The sequence below is a fragment of the Sceloporus undulatus genome, chromosome 2, assembly GCF_019175285.1.
Source record: "Sceloporus undulatus isolate JIND9_A2432 ecotype Alabama chromosome 2, SceUnd_v1.1, whole genome shotgun sequence".
NCBI classification, from domain to species: domain Eukaryota; kingdom Metazoa; phylum Chordata; class Lepidosauria; order Squamata; family Phrynosomatidae; genus Sceloporus; species Sceloporus undulatus.
In genome coordinates this window covers 61,597,371-61,614,941 of record NC_056523.1, presented here as the reverse complement: position 1 = coordinate 61,614,941, position 17,571 = coordinate 61,597,371, and the positions used below count along the sequence as shown (strand labels likewise).

The 17,571-nt window shown below is 40.6% G+C and overlaps 1 protein-coding gene across 1 annotated transcript in view; it reads right to left on the bottom strand.

Moving 5' to 3' along the window:
- Positions 1–17,571, bottom strand: part of SUSD3 (sushi domain containing 3) — a 72,646-nt gene that overhangs the window by 38,299 nt on the left and 16,776 nt on the right. The window contains exons 2-3 of the mRNA XM_042453289.1: positions 1,573–1,761; positions 14–161 (exon numbers count right to left, since the gene is read on the bottom strand). Of these exons, the coding sequence (XP_042309223.1) occupies positions 14–161; positions 1,573–1,761 (337 nt within the window). The remainder of the gene's footprint in view (positions 1–13; positions 162–1,572; positions 1,762–17,571) is intronic.

Sequence of the window (17,571 nt, the reverse complement as noted above, 5' to 3'; positions counted from 1 at the left end):
TTTGCTGACATACCTTTGAGCTCTTCTTCTTTCACTTTTCTTAACACATTTGATGAGACAGCAAGTTAAAAAAGCCATAGACATCAGTAGAATAATGGCACAGCTCACAATGGAGGCTATCACTGCAACTTTAAAACCAAAGGTTTCATATCTGGATATAGCTGAAAGAAAGCAAACAGTGTCATAAAGTGACATCTGCATTGTTATCTTACCTCTTCACACTCCTGCTAATACATTCCTCACTTTAGTATGGAAGAGGTTTGGCTTCATTTCAGTGTAGAAACATCTCTGTGTAGACTGTTTAGATGTGTCCTATTTATAAATGAGCAATGAAATCTTCCCAAAGAACTTGGCATAGCAATTAATCCAGCACAAGTGTTGTTTTTTTCAAGGGGAGAAAAAGGAAAGGAAAGGATACTTTTTCAGTTGCAACACACAGCCAACATCAAGGAATAACATTCTGAGGCAACTTGCTTAGGACTTTACCAAACAAGGTTAAAAGTGGAATTTTAATAGGATAAAAACACCTTTGGCTGCTGCTTATCAAAAGACATTATGTCCATCCTGCTGTCACTGTTGCTGTAGTGTACCTTTTCACTGATGGGCAAAACCCATCAATGAGCTCTAAATCACACTATTATAGTGCAGCTGCACTGGAGCAAAAATCTCTTCGCTTCAATTCTGGCATTACTACAGTTATGTGGTAGGATGTGGCAGGATGTGGCCAGATTCTCCTCCTCTCCCCTCCACCTATTCGCTATTTCAAAGCACGATAACTATTATGCCTGTCATGATTTTTTTAAAGACCCACTGTCACCCTCCAGAGCTCCCTAGAGGCTCCACAACCACCCCTCCATTGTTGCTGCCTGTACATTTGTCCTCTCCAAGTAATTGAGCAGTAAGAAGAGGAGGAAGATGTTACTTCCATGAGCTTTCTCTTTTTTGTGGACAGTGGGAAAGATTAAGCCCTGAGAAAGAGAACTTGGAAATGTTTTATTGGACTACAACACCCAGAATCCCTAAACCAGCATAAGCACTGGCCAAACTGGCTGGAGAATTTTGCAGCTGTAATCCAAAAAGATTTTTCCTCCCAAGATGGCTTATGAATTCTTTACAGCAGCTGTTGCTATCAGCTCCTTTCTTTTTGCCTGTCATTCATTAAGCTAGATACATAACCATAGTTCTGCACAGTAAGCAAAGAAAGGTGAATGGGGGCAAGCCATTTAGTCCTGGGTCATTTTAAAATAAGACGAGAATCTGCTTCAAATTTATTAAGGCTTTATAGTGCTCTTGACATATTGCAGCTGAAAACCTAGGCCTTGGCTTTGAGTTTTCTTCCCCTATTTAGCTATTGTCATTGTTGGGGGGGGGGGGGGGCTCCAAATGAAAAGAACCTTGTGTTGTTGCCATTTGAGCCTTATTTATCAATGAAGTAGCTGTTTCTCTCTACTATCCACAGGTAATTGCACTCTAGCAAACTATCCATGTTCTTAGGAGAGCCGTCATTTTTCAAAAGCTGAAGAAGGAAGGGGATTGTGTAGTAGGTGGGGGGAGGGAGCGATGAATACTTACGCTTGCATGCAGGAATGTCTGCTGTCCATTGGGTACTATTGCCTTTCCAGATGCATGTGACAACTCCTTGTCCAACCAGTTGGTGTTCTGCAGAACACCGGAATGTAATTACTGTGCCCACGGTGGTACCATTGCCATGGATAATCTCTGATACGCCAAGGTGAGGTGGAAATATTTGGCTACATTGTCCTATTGCAAGAAAAAGAGAAGGGGGAAACAGTTGCTATTCCAGATCTTTAGCATTAACCTATCCTGGTAGTACCACAAGATTAAATAATGCAGCAGATTGCTTCAGGGTGTAAACCAGGGCCTTGACTTACTGGATTTATATTTGAGCACAGACAGACATTCACTAGATAGATATAAGCAGCCTTTCCAACATCTGTTTCCACATTTACAATAGGGGTTAATTGTGTTGGGCTACATTACAGTCCTGATGTAACGATTATTCAGATAATGTATATGGAGTGTTTTACATGTTTGAAATGTGCTATATAAATGCTAAGCATGAGATGAAGCAGAAGATTTACAAGTTCTGCATCTATTGTATGACGAGTAAACAAGCTAACTGGATTGGTAGTGCAGAATTACCAAACTTGAGATAGTCTGAACTATATGTTGCTTCCTCTTCACTGAGGGAAGAGGTCCTGGCCCCATATTTCATGTCTTTCACCAAAACCATTTGCATTATGCCAAGGATTTCCATATCTGAATTAATGAAGACTTCATTCCTAGGTGTACATTCACATCAAAAATAATTTAAATGCTTCATGTTGCCACAGCATAATGCTTAAAAATTATAGCATACTTTTCATGGACTAATTAAACAAGCAGCAAAATAACAGAGATACTAATATGACACTACTTAATATTAACATCAAAATATCATGTTTTTAAAGGCTGCAGCCCTATGCACATTTTCCTGGGAGTAGCCCACTGAGATTACAGAAACATACTTCAGAATTAACATGCACAGCTTGCAATGGGTGAAAGTAGAATAAAGTTTAACAAATCTTTAGTTGGAACAGACTCAGCAGTATTACGGCAATTTAGTTTATTTGGAGATTTATCTGTACTGTAACCACTAATTTGTTCATATTAGGGTACATTACAAACTAGTGTGTTTTCTCATACACTCCAACAATCCTGATTTGGTAGAGACGGTCATGATTCATTCTCTATTGTCTCGTTTAAGTTTATCACATGTCATTTTCAGACCATTCTGGGCATGGGATGGGGCTGGCATGGAACGAGTGAGAATGGGTGTTACTGCACAGGAGAATGAAGAACAATTTTGAACCATTTTTCTCAGCTACCATAGCATGGATGTGGAACAGCTTGGGGACTATTGGCAGCATCAGCGGCGTTCTCCTGTGCAATAACACCCATTCTCACCCCTTCTGTGCCAATCCCATCCCATGCCCAGAATGGGCTGGAAATGGCGTGCGATAAACTTAATTGTTTCAACTACTTCTGAAATATCCAAATTTCTCTCTCCTCCCTTCTTTCTTCACCTCCTTATCTACTTTCCTCCATTATTTTTACAATACTTCAGTTGCTGCAAAATGACTTCAAAATGCCAGAGTGCGCCCTTTTTTAACGCGGGGGATCCTTTCCGGACCCCCCGCATGAAAAAAAGTGTATGCTCAAGCCCCATTGAAAGTAATGGGGCTTGTGCATGCGACGGTGACGTGGTGGCACCGCGGCAGTGCGCACGCACCTCAGGCACACACCCCATTCATCTAAATGGGATGCACCGCCCTGTGCACCCCACGGACTCCCGCGCTGCCCCTTGCGCCCCGTGTGCTCCCGTGCAGCTCCCGCGGGACTCCCTCATGGCTTTCAGCATATGCTGAAAGCCGTGTGTAGTATGTCCGCGTATAACGCGGGCACACTGTAGTTTGCACACAGCTAACTCAATGTGGGGAGAAGAGACAAAGGAACTGAGTCTTGCCCTTCCCAGTAGGCTAAGGTAAAAGCAAAGTACTACAGGCTCTCTTAGCTTATCTGTCTTCCATGTTAGTAAATTTTGTTAACTTGACCACACTCTGATGCTGCTTGGCCAGGTGTGTCCTGGTTTTCACCTGTGAAATGTTGGAGCCTATATTTTCCTCCCATGTTCTGCATGGCAGGAGGGTGGACTGGATGGCCTTTCTATGATTCTATGTGCAGCTTAAACAGCAAGAATAACTGAACAAGCCTAATGGCCAAAGTTATTTAGATCTGGTTTTAAATTGAATTTTTTTAGACCCTGCCTGTTTTCCTGACTTAATGGGATTTGAGTATTTTGAATCTTGAGTATTTTGACTCAATAGCATTGACGTCTTCAGTTGCAACATAATGTGTTAATAATCAATGCTCTAAAAATGTGTAGGAACACCATTCCAAGTAACAAAAAGCATGAGAGTTCAATTGGCTCCAATGTATTATGAAATTGAAAAGCATATTGATTTTTCTCAACCCTGTTATACACAGGACTTACTTTATATACTCATGTATAAATCTAGAAATTTTCGTCAAAAAAATTGACACACACACACACACACACACACACACCAAACCTGGATCGAGTTATCTATGGCTCAATGTAAATACAGTACTGTACTTTAACTCTTATTTAAAAAGGGAACCATTCCTGGTGTCCTGGAAGCACTGACCCACCCCCCGCCCCCCTTACTCTCAATCATCCAGCCTTTAGGGTAAGCCCAGACAGTTAGGCCTGCCAGAATTTTGTTAAGTTCTTTGGCATCGTTTTCCTTGGCTTCATCATTTAGATCCTTTGTTGCATGCCCCTAAGGGCTCATTTCCACTATCAAAAAAAATCAAATCGCTGAGCGAATTAAATGACCCTCGTTCCCATTTGAAACAGGTTCCTGTTGCGATGTGATCGAATCTGTCATGATGAAGCGAGGCAAAGGCAAAAGAACTGGTTATTTTTCAGACACTAGCTTAAAAGAGGTTCTTTTGAAAAAAACACGATTCCAAAGAGTGTTCAGCAAGTGGGAACAACAAATTGGAATTGCAGCATTCTGGAAGGGAGGGACAAATGGCAGAGGGGTGTTTATCATCCCTCCCCATTTTTTGGAGATGTCATTCCTCCATGTCCCCCCCCCCCCCCCAGTGCTGTCTTGTCATTTATTGGTGTGACTTTTGGTTCCTTTTTTTAAAAAAATTAAATTAAATTAAACTAATTGATTAAGCAACAGAATGGTTTAGCAACTGCTTGCAAAGGTGCTAAACCACTCTATCACTTAATCAATTAATTGTATTTACAAAAAGAAAGAAAGAAAGAAAAGATGCCCTGTCCGCCTCCCTACAAGCCTCCCTGGATGCCGGTGCCCTCCCTCTCCACGGCTCCCTGGATCCCGGTACCCTCCTTCCCAAGGCTCCCTGGGTCCCTCCTCCTCCTCCTCCTTTTCCTTGGTTGGGCCCTAAGCCCCCACCTTTTCCTCCCCCCCGCCAGAGCCTTCATCCCCTCTTCCTTCTCCCCCGGGTCACTGATCCTTCCTCCTGCCTCCCAGTCCTCCTCATGCCTCCTTCTTCCTCTTCCTCCCACTTGAGCCGCTCTGACCTTCTGACCCTTCAGCGTCTGCATCTCTCTTGAGCATCACACTCTCTCAGCCTCCTCCCTCCCCCAATTTCCAAGCTGGGCAGCTGCTTACGTCATAGATGACTGACAAAGGATGCTGAAGCAGCACTGCCAGTGGGAATGACAATTGGGGCAAATTAAATCGCTTGGACTGGGGTAAGGAAAAGATCTCCTTTGATATTGGGTTTGTTTTTTTTTAGAATCGCTTTCAAACCCAGGGCAGAAGCAAATCACGAAGCAATTCATCCTGCCAGTGGAAACAACCCCTAAGTTTTAGCGTTGACTTATACATGGGCCATCTGTCCTCGACTTATACCTGAGGTCGACTTATAGTCAAATATATACAGTAATTCCTGGTAAGGGTGTACTGGATTACAGTCTTAAGCTTTATTTAATGCACTTTAAAATGGCTTATTAACTAATAATTGTACATTTAACCAATTAAATTAATAACTTAATTTATATCCTCCCTTTCTCCTAGCATGAAACCCAAAGCAGCTTACAACATATTTTAACACTATCAGTTTGTTTTAGAACTATATAACTAATATTTGGATAGTATAATTAGTTTGTGTTTCAGCATTAGTCATTTATTCTTTGTCCTTAACCTGTCCTTAATCTCTCTAAGGACCACCTTGAGATGTTTGAAGCCAGATTTTTCAGTGCTGTTTGTGAATGTGTTAATATAGTCAAAGGTTTTTATAATCAGTTTTAAAATAGGCTTTATTTTAATTAGGCTAATTCTCTTAAATTTGTAAGCCACCCTGATTGCATCTTGTAGAGGGGCAGGATATAAATAATTATTATTATTATTATTATTATTATTATTATTATTATTATTATTATTATTATTATTATATTGTTATTTTGCAAGACGGAAGGACAAAAATACTTCTGATCCATAAGTTCTGGGATAAAAATCAAATGAGTGGATGGATGGATGGATGCATGCATGCTTAAAACAAGCTCCAACATAGTTTCCCAGTTTCTGGATTTCATTTTTCCATGACCTCACTACTTTCCACCCCACCCACTCCAAATCTTGTGTGGGTATGTACATGGGGTTGGGGAAATACTCTGTGTACAGCTGCCAATTTAAGTTGACATTTTATGCAAGTGATAAAATGGACTCTAGTCCAGAAAAGCATAAACCACAATAAATTTGTTAGTCTTTAGCCCTGCGGGTTTGAACTCACAACATTGTGGCTGCAGGACTGGCATTTAATCACTGTGACACCAGGGCTCCTTATGGGCTCAGTATGCTCTGGCTGCACAAGCCAGAGACATAGCAATGTTAGTCTGGAAAATCAGTATGCAAAGGGATCTTGTAGCACCTTTGAGTCTAACAGAAATAAAGAAACTGGCAGCATAAGCATGCATCTGAGGAAGTAGGTTACTTTGTGATAAGATTTGTATGATTTGATCTGTCAAACGTCCTAAGCACTGGATTTAAATATCTTTTTATTTACTTGTTTTTAATTGTTGGAAAACTAATAAAATTTATTGGGGAAAAAAAGGAAGTAGGTTCAAATCTATGAAAGCTCATTCTGCCAGCTTTTTTTCTTTCACTTAGGCTGCATCTGCACTGCAGAAATAATACAGGCTGACATCTCTTTAACTGCCAAGGCTCAATGCTGTGGAATTCTGGGAATTGTACTTTTGTGAAACTTTTAGCCTCCTCTGGTGCCACAACAAACTACACTGCCCAGGATTCGATAGCACTGAGCCACTGTATTTAAAGTGGTCCCAATCTGTATTATTTCTGCAATATGGATGCAGCCACACTGTCTCATTAAGTCTCAAAGATGCTACAAAATCCCTTTGTATGCTCTGGTTGCAAGTCCATAAATAAGAACAAATATAACAGAGAAAGTAGGTTACCGCAAAAGGCTGTGTAACCAGCAAGCTGCTTGCACAGCTAATGTTTCCTGTCTCCTCTTCTGCCTTGTAAACCGCTCTTCTTTGTTGGGGTAAAAAGCCTCTCTTAGGATTCAGTAAATATACAACCAAAAAGGAGCTGCAAATATACCTCAAATGAGCCTGTTGCTGTGATTCTTAAAGTAGGGAAATTACAAAAAGCTCCTGAAATGTACTTCCCAACATGGTTTACAGCGTATTTCAAAACAATGACAAAATATGCAAGACATAAGTTGTAAGTAATTTTAAAAGAGAATAATTAGCACAGCATACAATTAAAACTGCAATTAAAACAGCCAAAAGCTTCAGTTCCAGTGCTTTAAAATATAGCATCATAAAACAATAATCATGTTGTAAAGATTTAAATATGCGTGAAAAATTTAAAAAATCCAATCTGTCAAAGTTTGAGGAATCTAATATGATTTCCTGATGAATTATGGCACATGTCCCCTTTTACTTCTTGTTTGATATTTTGACTTTTCTGCTTGAAATATTGGACGCTGCAACCTCTGTCAGATGTTGAGGCTTCAACCATAATTTTCTGAAGTTTTATGGCTCTCCCTTTTGCTTCTAGCAAGCCCCTTTCCATGTGGAATTTTAACTTGAAATTCAGCATCGCCACTTGGACAACAACCAAAAACCAGGGGTAGGCAATCTTTTTGAGCCGGGGGCCGGGTTGCTGTCCCTCAGACAACTGGGGGGGCCGAAGCCAAAAAATAAATAATTAAATAATTTTTTTAAAAAAATAAATAAATAAATAAATAAATAAACCAGGACAAATGCAGGACAAAATTTTCAAATGGAAGACACTTTTTTTAAAAAAAATGGAGGACACGTGAAAAAATGTGCTGATTTTTAAAAAAATGTTAATATAAATGCATGTTTCTCAGGCTTCTAAAGACAATTGCCCCCCAAAGGCCCCGGCGGCAATCGGCAGCAGGACCGGGCTGGGGCCGGTCCCAAGGCCTTGCCGGGCCGCATCCGGCCCGCGGGCCGCAGGTTGCCTATCCCTGCTCTTGACAGTGACAGCAATTTTTTTAGGTGTCTAGCAGGATGGGTTATGGCTCCCACAGACATTTTATTTTATTATGACTGTAGTGACAGCACCTTCACACACAGCCAGATGAGGATGCTACAAGGAGTCTTTCGGCCTAGCACTATAATTTGACCTGGAAAATCACCTCTATTGTGGCAGAAGCATTTTTCATGGCCACAGCTTTCATAGGTCCAACACACACTGTAGAGTTTGAGACCACTTTAACTGCCATGGCTCAATGCTAAGAAACTCTGTGAAGTGTACATCTGTGAGACATTCAACCTTCTCTGTCAGAGAGCTCTGGTGTCACAGCAAACTACAAATTTCAGGATTCCCTAGAACTGAGCCAGGCAGTCAAAGCAGTCTCAAACTGGATTATTTCTGCAATATGGTTTAGACCATAGTTTCTGGTCCTGAGTAGTCTCCAAGCCAAGCATTTAGCAAATGGCTGGCTATATGTAGAACTATATGTGTGAGGAGGAAATAATTGCCTCCTTCTCCTACTGGAAAAGTCAAAGGGTGCACTCTTTGGTGCTGCCACCTCTTCTTCATTTTCTTCCTTCTGTTGCTGAGCTACGTAGGTATGGGGGTACACCATCTAGCTGTGTATAAAGGTGGTGTCACTATGATCATAGCCCAATGCTGAAACCACACCACCATGCTGGCTCTAGGGCCGGGGAGACGTTTGCTGTTGTATACCTTCAAATCATTTCTGACTTATGGCATCCCAATGTAGAATGTGGAAGAGGCTTTTCACTTCTTGCTTCAGGCAGTAGGTGAGCTTCGTTTGAAGGTTTGAACTGGGAAAGCTTTCTGACTGAATTGTCCAACGACAGACAAAAAGTCCCCATCCCCTTGATATTGAAAAAGGACAGCAGGAGAAAGCCAGAAATAATTTTTTTGTGTGGAAGGATGAGTAACCTGTTATTGATCAAAACAAAATCTGGATTGAGCCTCTGCTTAGAAGCATTTCACTCCTTTTTCTTAACACACATCCATGCTCCTGATGCATTACTTTGCCCCAATGTGAGAATTGTAAAGTTCTAGTTTTAAATAGGCAGTTGTGCTTGAAGGCCTGAAGATGACATATCACCAAGATGAGTGTCATCAGTCAGAGATTTTACCTAACATTAAATTAGGAGAGCCCATGTGGAGTAGTGGTTTGAGTGTTGAACAACGATTCTGGAGACTTGGATTCAATTCCTACCTCAGCCATAAAACCCACTGAGTGATCTTGGTCAAGTGACACTCTGCCTCAAAGGAAAGCAATGGAAAACCTTTTTTGAACAAATCTGTCCAAGAAGACCCCAGGATAGGTTTGTTTTAGGATCGCCATAAGGTGGAAATGACTTGAAGATACACAACATAATCAGCATTAAATTGCCTTGGCCCTAGCAGCTAGTGAAAGGCCTTCCCTCCAGATTTCAGCTGCCATTCCTTTGGTTTCTGAGGACAGAAGAGCAGTCAGCATTTAATCTACTTCCTGTTTTACTTAGATTAAGTCTGAGTAAATAGTGATTTGAGCACTGGACTACAGCGCTGGGAGATCAGGGTTCATATCCCTGCTCAGCCATTGAAAACCACTGCAAGTCATACTCGCTCAGCCTCAGAGAAAGACAAGAGCAAATCCCCTTTGAACAAATCTTGACACGAAACCCCATCCCTGGCCACTAGTCAGAAATGACTTGAAGGCACACAACAACAAGCCTGAGGGGAGGGAACTGTTATATTAACTATTTATACACTGGTTTAGAGCCTTTTTTGACTCCCCCAGTGACCTCATCCATCAGCTTCATAGGGATGCTGGCCACACCTTTGAAGTATTACTCTGGTTTGATCTTCAGAATATATGGAAGCTTCACAAGCAGATTCTTTACAGTGTCTTTTATGTGTGTATGTGATATATATATATATATATATATGAGAAGAGGATTTGTTTCAGCTGTTACATTTTTGCATTCACATCAGTACTGATTTATATAAATTGTTGCTCTCACATAAGGATCAGCAAGTATTTTTATCCTTTTGAGAGAATTGGCTAAATTAAAACTAAAGCCTATTTTAAAAAGGATAATGAAAACCTTTGACTGTATTAACACATTCACAAACAGCCCTGAAAAGCTGGCTTCAAACACCTCAGATAAACACAGGGATGATCTAATTAAAGGAAATCCACAACCCCAAGGTGTTATATACTTACATATTGTCTGCTATTTTCTTGTTAAAAATAGACAGCAAACGATATTGCCAGAACGATCATTCTGATGAATACATCATTTGCAAATTTGAATTACTTGTGCAAAAGATGCAAACCATTCCCTCTCTCATTCTGTTCTTTTGTAATTAACATGTATCATTGTGTTGCACAGTCATAAACTGTATTACTGCTTTTTCTTCCTTTTGCCACTGGGGACAATTTAATCATGTTATACACTTTGTATCATTTCGCTGTAAATACAAATTAGAAAGACCTTCTAAATCACTTCATTTCTATATTTTAAAAAAGAATTTTAAAAGAGCATTAATCATAGAGTCATAGAGTTGGAAGGGATTATGAGAGTCATCCAGTGCAACCCTGTTCTGCCATGCAGGAAGACACAATCAAAGCACCCCCAACAGATGACCATCCAGCCTCTGTTTAAAAAACTCCAGAGAAGGAGACCCCACCACTCTCCAAGGCTGCTGCCACACTGCAGAATAAATGCAGTTTCACATCACTTTAACATTCATGGCTCTGCCCTATAGAATCTTGGGATTTATAGTTTGTCATGGCACCAAAGAGAAGATTAAATAACCCACAAAACTACAAATCATAGCAGTTAAAATGTATGGCAGTTCAGGTGGTACCAAACTTCATTAATTCTGCAATGTAGATACAGCCAAAACAGTGTGTTCCACTATCGAACAGCTCTTACCACCAGAAAGTTCTTCCTAACGTTTAGGTGGAATCTCTTTTCCCGTAGTTTGAATCCATTGCTCCAGGTCCTGTTCTCTGGAGCTGCAGAAAACAAACTTGTTCCTGCTTCAACATGACATCCCTTCAAATATTTATACATGGCTATCAAGTCACTTCTTAACCTTCTCTTCTCCTCACTAAATATACCCAGCTCCCTAAATTGCTCCTTATAGGGCATAATTTCCAGACTTTTCACCATTTTAATCACCTTCCTCTGGCCATGTTCCAGTTTACCAATATACTTTGAAACTATTTGATAGAAACCCCTTACTTTTCCATAAAAGGAGTGTTGCTTGCATCAGCCTAAATACCCTCAAGGAATCAGATCCTGTCTGACTTTGGAAGCCGAGAAGGATCAGCCCTAATTAGTACTTGGATGGGAGGCCATAAATGTATATCAGGTACTGTGGGTTGTATTTCAAAGGAGGGAACTGGTAAAACTACCTCATGATCCTTGCATAAGAAAACCCTATGTCATAGGGCCTATGAAATTCATAGGGTGACCATAAACCAAAAGGCAACACACACACACAAACACACACACAGCTTTCATTCCATGATCTTAATAAAAGACATGTGATATGAGGGCATGGACATTTTTTACCACCCCAAGGAAACAGACCAATTCACTTCACTGGTTCTAGTTGACACAATAGCCCTATGCATAAAGCCAAATACTAAAGCCCAAATTATTCTGGTAGTCTACAGTAGTCCCACTGAATCAGTTCTTGAGTGATTAAATCAACTCTTACATAAATCCACTTCTATTTGGGATTAACAATAGGTTTCATGGCTGGTTGATTTCAGAGTTAGTCTCAATCAGAACAGACCCAGCACTCTCCTTTAGGATTACAGTACTTCAGGAGTACACACATAGCCATGCTAGTCTGGATCACTATGTAAAGGGACCTCGCAGCACTTTTGAGACTAACAGAGAAAGAAAGAAGTCTATAGCACAAGCTTTTGTAGGTTAAATCACTTCCTCAGAAAGCTTATACACTTGTCCCTCCACATTTAATAATAATAATAATAATAATAATAATAATAATAATATGTTTTATTTATAGACCGCTATTCTGCAATGATCATAGCGGTGTACAGTAAAAATTGTAATACAATACAAAATACAAAATACAAAAAAGGTGACAGTTAAAGGAGGGAGAAGTCTCATCCTTCAGGCAGTCCCTGATGTTGCTGGGTCTGCCTGATCGCTCCCTCTGAGGCCAAGATGACAGCCGAGGAGGGAGGGGCCTCTTCTTTCAGTCAGTCCCCGATGTTGCTGGGTCTGCCTGATCTCTGAGGCCAAGATGACAGTTGAAGAGGGAGGGGCCTCTTCCTTCAGGCAGTCCCCGATGTTGCTGGGTCTACCTGATCGCTCCCTCTGAGGCCAAGATGACAGTTGAGGGGGGAGGGGCCTCTTCTTTCAGGCAGTCCCCAATGTTGCTGGGTCTGCCTGAACGCTCCCTCTGGGCCAAGGTGGCAGTTGCGGAGGAGGGGGGAGGGGCCTCTTCTTTCAGGCAGTCCCGATGTTGCTGGGCTGCTGATCGCGCTCCTCTGAGGCCAAGGTGACAGTTGAGGAGGGAGGGGCTCTTCTTTTCAGGCCGTCCCCGTGTTGCTGGGTCTGCCTGATCGCTCCCTGAGGCCAAGATGACAGTTGAAGAAGAAAATGACATTTGTGTCTTTGACTGTTGCAGATTTGATTATTCATGGGTTGTATTAATATGATCCCTCTAGGAACATCTAGGTCCTCCAACACAACTCTATGGTCAACTTTAACCAAAAGTCATACTGAAGGACTTAGAGTTTCCTAGAGAGAACACTCCACTAGGCATTTGTAGCTCCTCTGGTGCAATTCTATGGTTACACTGGAGGACCTGGTGATTCCTAGAGAGGTGTTCCCTCACATAAAAACATAGTGTTTTTGTTATTTGTGGGTTTTCCACATTCACAGGGGTCTTGTGTCCCTAACCTCAGTGAATGTGGAGGGACGAGTATACTTGCAACTTCTTTCTTTCAGCATGTAAAGGAATCTTGTAGCAGCTTTCAGACAAACTGAAAGAGAGATGTTGGACACTTGAGCCTACTTCCTCAGAGGCATACTTTGCATATGGATTTTCCAGACTAACACAAGATTTTCCAGAATAACACAAATAATATATTTGAATTCTTTCTTTCAGAGGCTACAAGATCCCTTTGTAGTCTACATTATAGTTCTAATATGACAATTGTTAATATTGCTTCAGAAAATTTCAAGTTTAATACTTTTAAAGATCAAGGGCCCATTCATACTACACAGTTATTGCAACATGTTTAACTGCCATGGTTCCACTCCATAGAATCCTGGGAATTGCACTTTAGGTAGACTCAGAGACCACTAGTGCCTCTCTAAACTGCAAATCCTAGGATTCTTTAGAATGCAGCCATGGCAGTTAAAGTAGAACCATAGCATTATTATTACATAGTATGAAAGCACCCCAAATTCTCCTCTGGATTTCAATTTTATCCTTGTCCTAAATTCCAGTTGTTGTGACTTTCATACTCATACTGTACTATAATTCTCAGGAACAATTTATAAGAAGTCTGGGATTTAACTGAAGATCATTCATGAAAAAAAATGAACACAGGACGGTGTTGTAAATTCACCTTCTTCAGGTTCAACCACCTTTTCAACGATACTTCTGTTTGAACATTATGACAATATAGTCAATTTATGGCATGTTTATCACTTCATCACACTTTCAAATGTTTAAACCAAATGGAGTTTTAGGTAACAATCTTAATTAGAAGGCTGGATCAAGAACCACAGAGAGTGCCATTATGCAGTCTAAGTTTGTGTATCACAACGTGGGCCAGGAAACCTCCCCTGCTAGCATTTCCATGAAGCACTTGTGTTCAAGTAGAGTTGCCAATCTTCACACAAAGCCTCAGTAGCATAGCTCAGATGGTGTACTAATATAGGACACATACAGTGTTTCTGGCCATAAGGGGCCTAGCTTTCTCTTCAACTCGTGCTACTATTACATTCTAATGGTGCTCATCAAGCCTAGAAAGGCTTAGGGAATAAACCCAGTAAGTCACCCAGATTTCACTTGGACTCTGTCACAGGACTGTACAGATTATATAGTGTGGTGTAGTGGTTTGAGTGCTGGACTGTGACCCTGGGGAGAACAGAGTCTGAATCCCCGCTGGGCCATGGAAATGCTCTGGCTGACCTTGGCCAAAATCACATTCTCTCAACCTCAGAGGAAGGCAAGAGCAAACCCCTTCTGAACATGTGTTGCCAGGAAAACCCTGTGACAGTTTTGCCTTAGGGTTGTTGTACGTCAGAATGACATGAAGGCACACAACAACAACCTCTGAACTATAGTGTGCTTTATGTCTTTCTAATGCTCCCTTCAACACTGAAGATTCTGGCCTGGACAAGGACAGCCAGTGGAAGAGGCAACGAAGGTCCTTGAGCACTGTGCTGGATAAGTTCCCTTTGTTCTTTTTAGAATGACTATCCTTGCATAAAAATGAGTGAGAGAATGTGAAATGCATGAATCAAAAGAGTGTGCACAGGTCTCTAAAACATCAGCAAAAGACGTGCTCTTTTTTCTGCATGTAATTTTTCTCCTTTTCTTGTGCAGCTGGCCTTCATCTTGATGCTCCCATGAGGGCTGATGACCATTTCTTCACTTATTGAAGATGAGGGTACTGCTTTGATTCCATCACTAAATATCTTCCTCAACAAATAAATTCCTTATCCAGGGCAAAATCTGCCCTCTCTCTCTCTCTCTCACACACACACACACACACACACCCCTCTTGATTTCCCCTCTCCACAAAAATATCTTTCACCAAATCAAGAAGACCTGGGGTTCAGGGATATAGCAGCTGTCTTGCACAAAAAGGGTGCTATGTTCACTGCCAGTCACATCCTGTTTAAGCAGCTTGTCTTCCAATAGACCTGATTTGGCAGGGACAATCAAAATTAATCATCTGCTGTACCACATTTTGATCTGCTTTTAAACTGTCTCTGTTTCTCTTTCCTTCTCCCACTTTCCCCTTTGTTCTCAGCTTATTTCAGTTGCTGCAACCTGAGTTCAAAGGGCAAATGCAGTTTATACTACATCAATTCAGTAGGAGGGAGAGGAGGGGTGAATTCTTGCCCTTTCCTGTAAACTTAGGTGCTAGCAAATTACTGCAACTTCTCCCAAGGTGTGTGTTCTTTCTTACAATTATTCTTTTGTGATCTTTACCACATGCTGATGTTGCTTGGCCACATTATCATATCTGGCACATGATACCTGATTGACTGGGATCAGTCAAGAGAAAACAAAATCAACTTGCTTGTGGCACTTAAAAACTAAGACACGTCATGCAAGCAGCCATAAGTAAATAGAATTAGAGGGGATATTGCACACCCTAAACGTCTACTTCTACATCAAGAAGCAAAGGTAGGAGAGCACTTGGCTCAATTCTAATCATTATTCTCTAGCAGTTCTCACTTATCATTTCTAAATATGTGGAGCTAACTAAGGTGTTTCTGCAGATCTCCCCAAATGGTACATGGGAACCATCTATAAGAAGCCATATTTTCAGATGGAAGCAATTATGAAAAGAAAAGTTACTTCCTCAGGCTCACAGAAATGATGATGTGTTATCTGGAAATAATATTCCAACGAAGTTCAGCAATTCACAAAGATGTAAATGCACCCAAGTTGCAAAAAAATCCCCAAAACTCCAAATCCCAAACTACTTTGAGTTTGTAATAAATCTATAGCTTTCTCATAAAAATTCTAATATTGTGCACCATTTAAACATCTTGCTGATATATGTATCAAGTCTCAAAAACAACTTTTTCTGGTGAAAATTCTGAGTTCATCTGCCTAGCATGGAAGAGTTGCAGAAATCAATCATGATGGTTGTATTTTTCAGTACATTCTGCTCTTATATAAACAATGAAAAACACCATATGTAACATAAAATTAAGGTCACTTTTATTATACAGTAATAAGTATCTTATTGAAATCTGCAGGACGTTACCAGGTAACAAACAAACAAAGAAACAGTAAGTCTAGACACAATCTAACTACACAATTAAAGTTTTTATTCCCATTGATTTTGATGAAAACAAGTGTACTGAAATCTTTCCCACTGAAATAAGAGAACTGAGAAGCATTTAACTTCAATGACCATTTAACACCTTTTCAAGTGATGACTGCTGATTTCACAGTTTGATATTTATTCAGACAGAAATCTCACTGTTTTAAATGGGACTCCATAATAAAACAAAAGTAGCCTCCGCAGTGAAGTACTGAGAATTTTCCATGCATTTCTAATACTTACCCAGTATGCATTTCTAGTCATCAAAGCATAAATGAGAACTGAAGAACCAACAGCCTTTCAAATGTTTTGGCCAGAGCTTGAAAAAGCTACTGCAAATGTTGCAACGCTTTTCATTGGGTACATTTATGACTATAACTCCCAGTATCTCCCAGTCATTATGACCAGTGGTTAAAACTGGATGCAGGAATTCTAGGAGTTTTAGTCCAAAACCCTCTATTTGACCTACAGCTCTGAAATCCCACTGGCCAAGTCAGATTGCTCTGATGGGAGATGTTTTAAGGTAACCATTTCAAATAGTCACCAGGAAACAGTATGTACAGTATGTAGAGAGATCTAGTAGTATGAGACTTTGAGACTAACTGAAAGAAAGAGATTGGCTGCATGAGCTTTCGTAGACTCCAGTGTATTTCCTCAGATGCAGAAGAAGTAGACGTAAGTCTACAAAAGCTCATGCAGACAGCTTCTTTCTTTCAGTTAGTCGGAAAGGTGCTACAAGATCTCTCTACATACTGATTCTACAGACTAACATGGCCATATCTTTGGACTCCAAGTACAGAAGGCCTAAGTGAGCTTCAGCTCTGACATCCCAGAACCAAGTCAGATTGCTCTGATGAGAGGTGATTTAAGGAAATCAATTCAAATGTTTACCAGGAAATTTGAATGCCTATTCCAAGTACAGAAGGCCTAAATATCAGAATTCTAAATATGTATAGCACAAACGTAAAGACTCCACAATCCTAATTCTGTACTAGTGAGTGAGAGACATTTGACAAATAGATACTATAGACTTGAATTGGGTGGGTTGGGAGAAGAACAGTAATTGATGACTTCAATGACCATTTAACACCTTTTCAAGTGATGACTGCATGGTGGATTTGTAATTGATTGACCGGCTGAACCCAAAGGGTGCTCAACAATGGCTCCTTTTCATCCTGGAGAGAAGTCACCAGTGGGGTCCCACAGGGTACTGTTCTTGGCCCAGAACTATTCAACATCTTTATCAATGACTTTGATGACAGAATTGGGGGCATACTTATCAAATCTGCAGATGACACCAAATTAGGAAGAGTTGCAAATACTTCAGAAGATAGGATCAAAAATCAAAATGTCCTGAACAGACTAGAAAGCTGGGCCAAGACTAACAAAACTCATTTCAACACGGAGAAATGT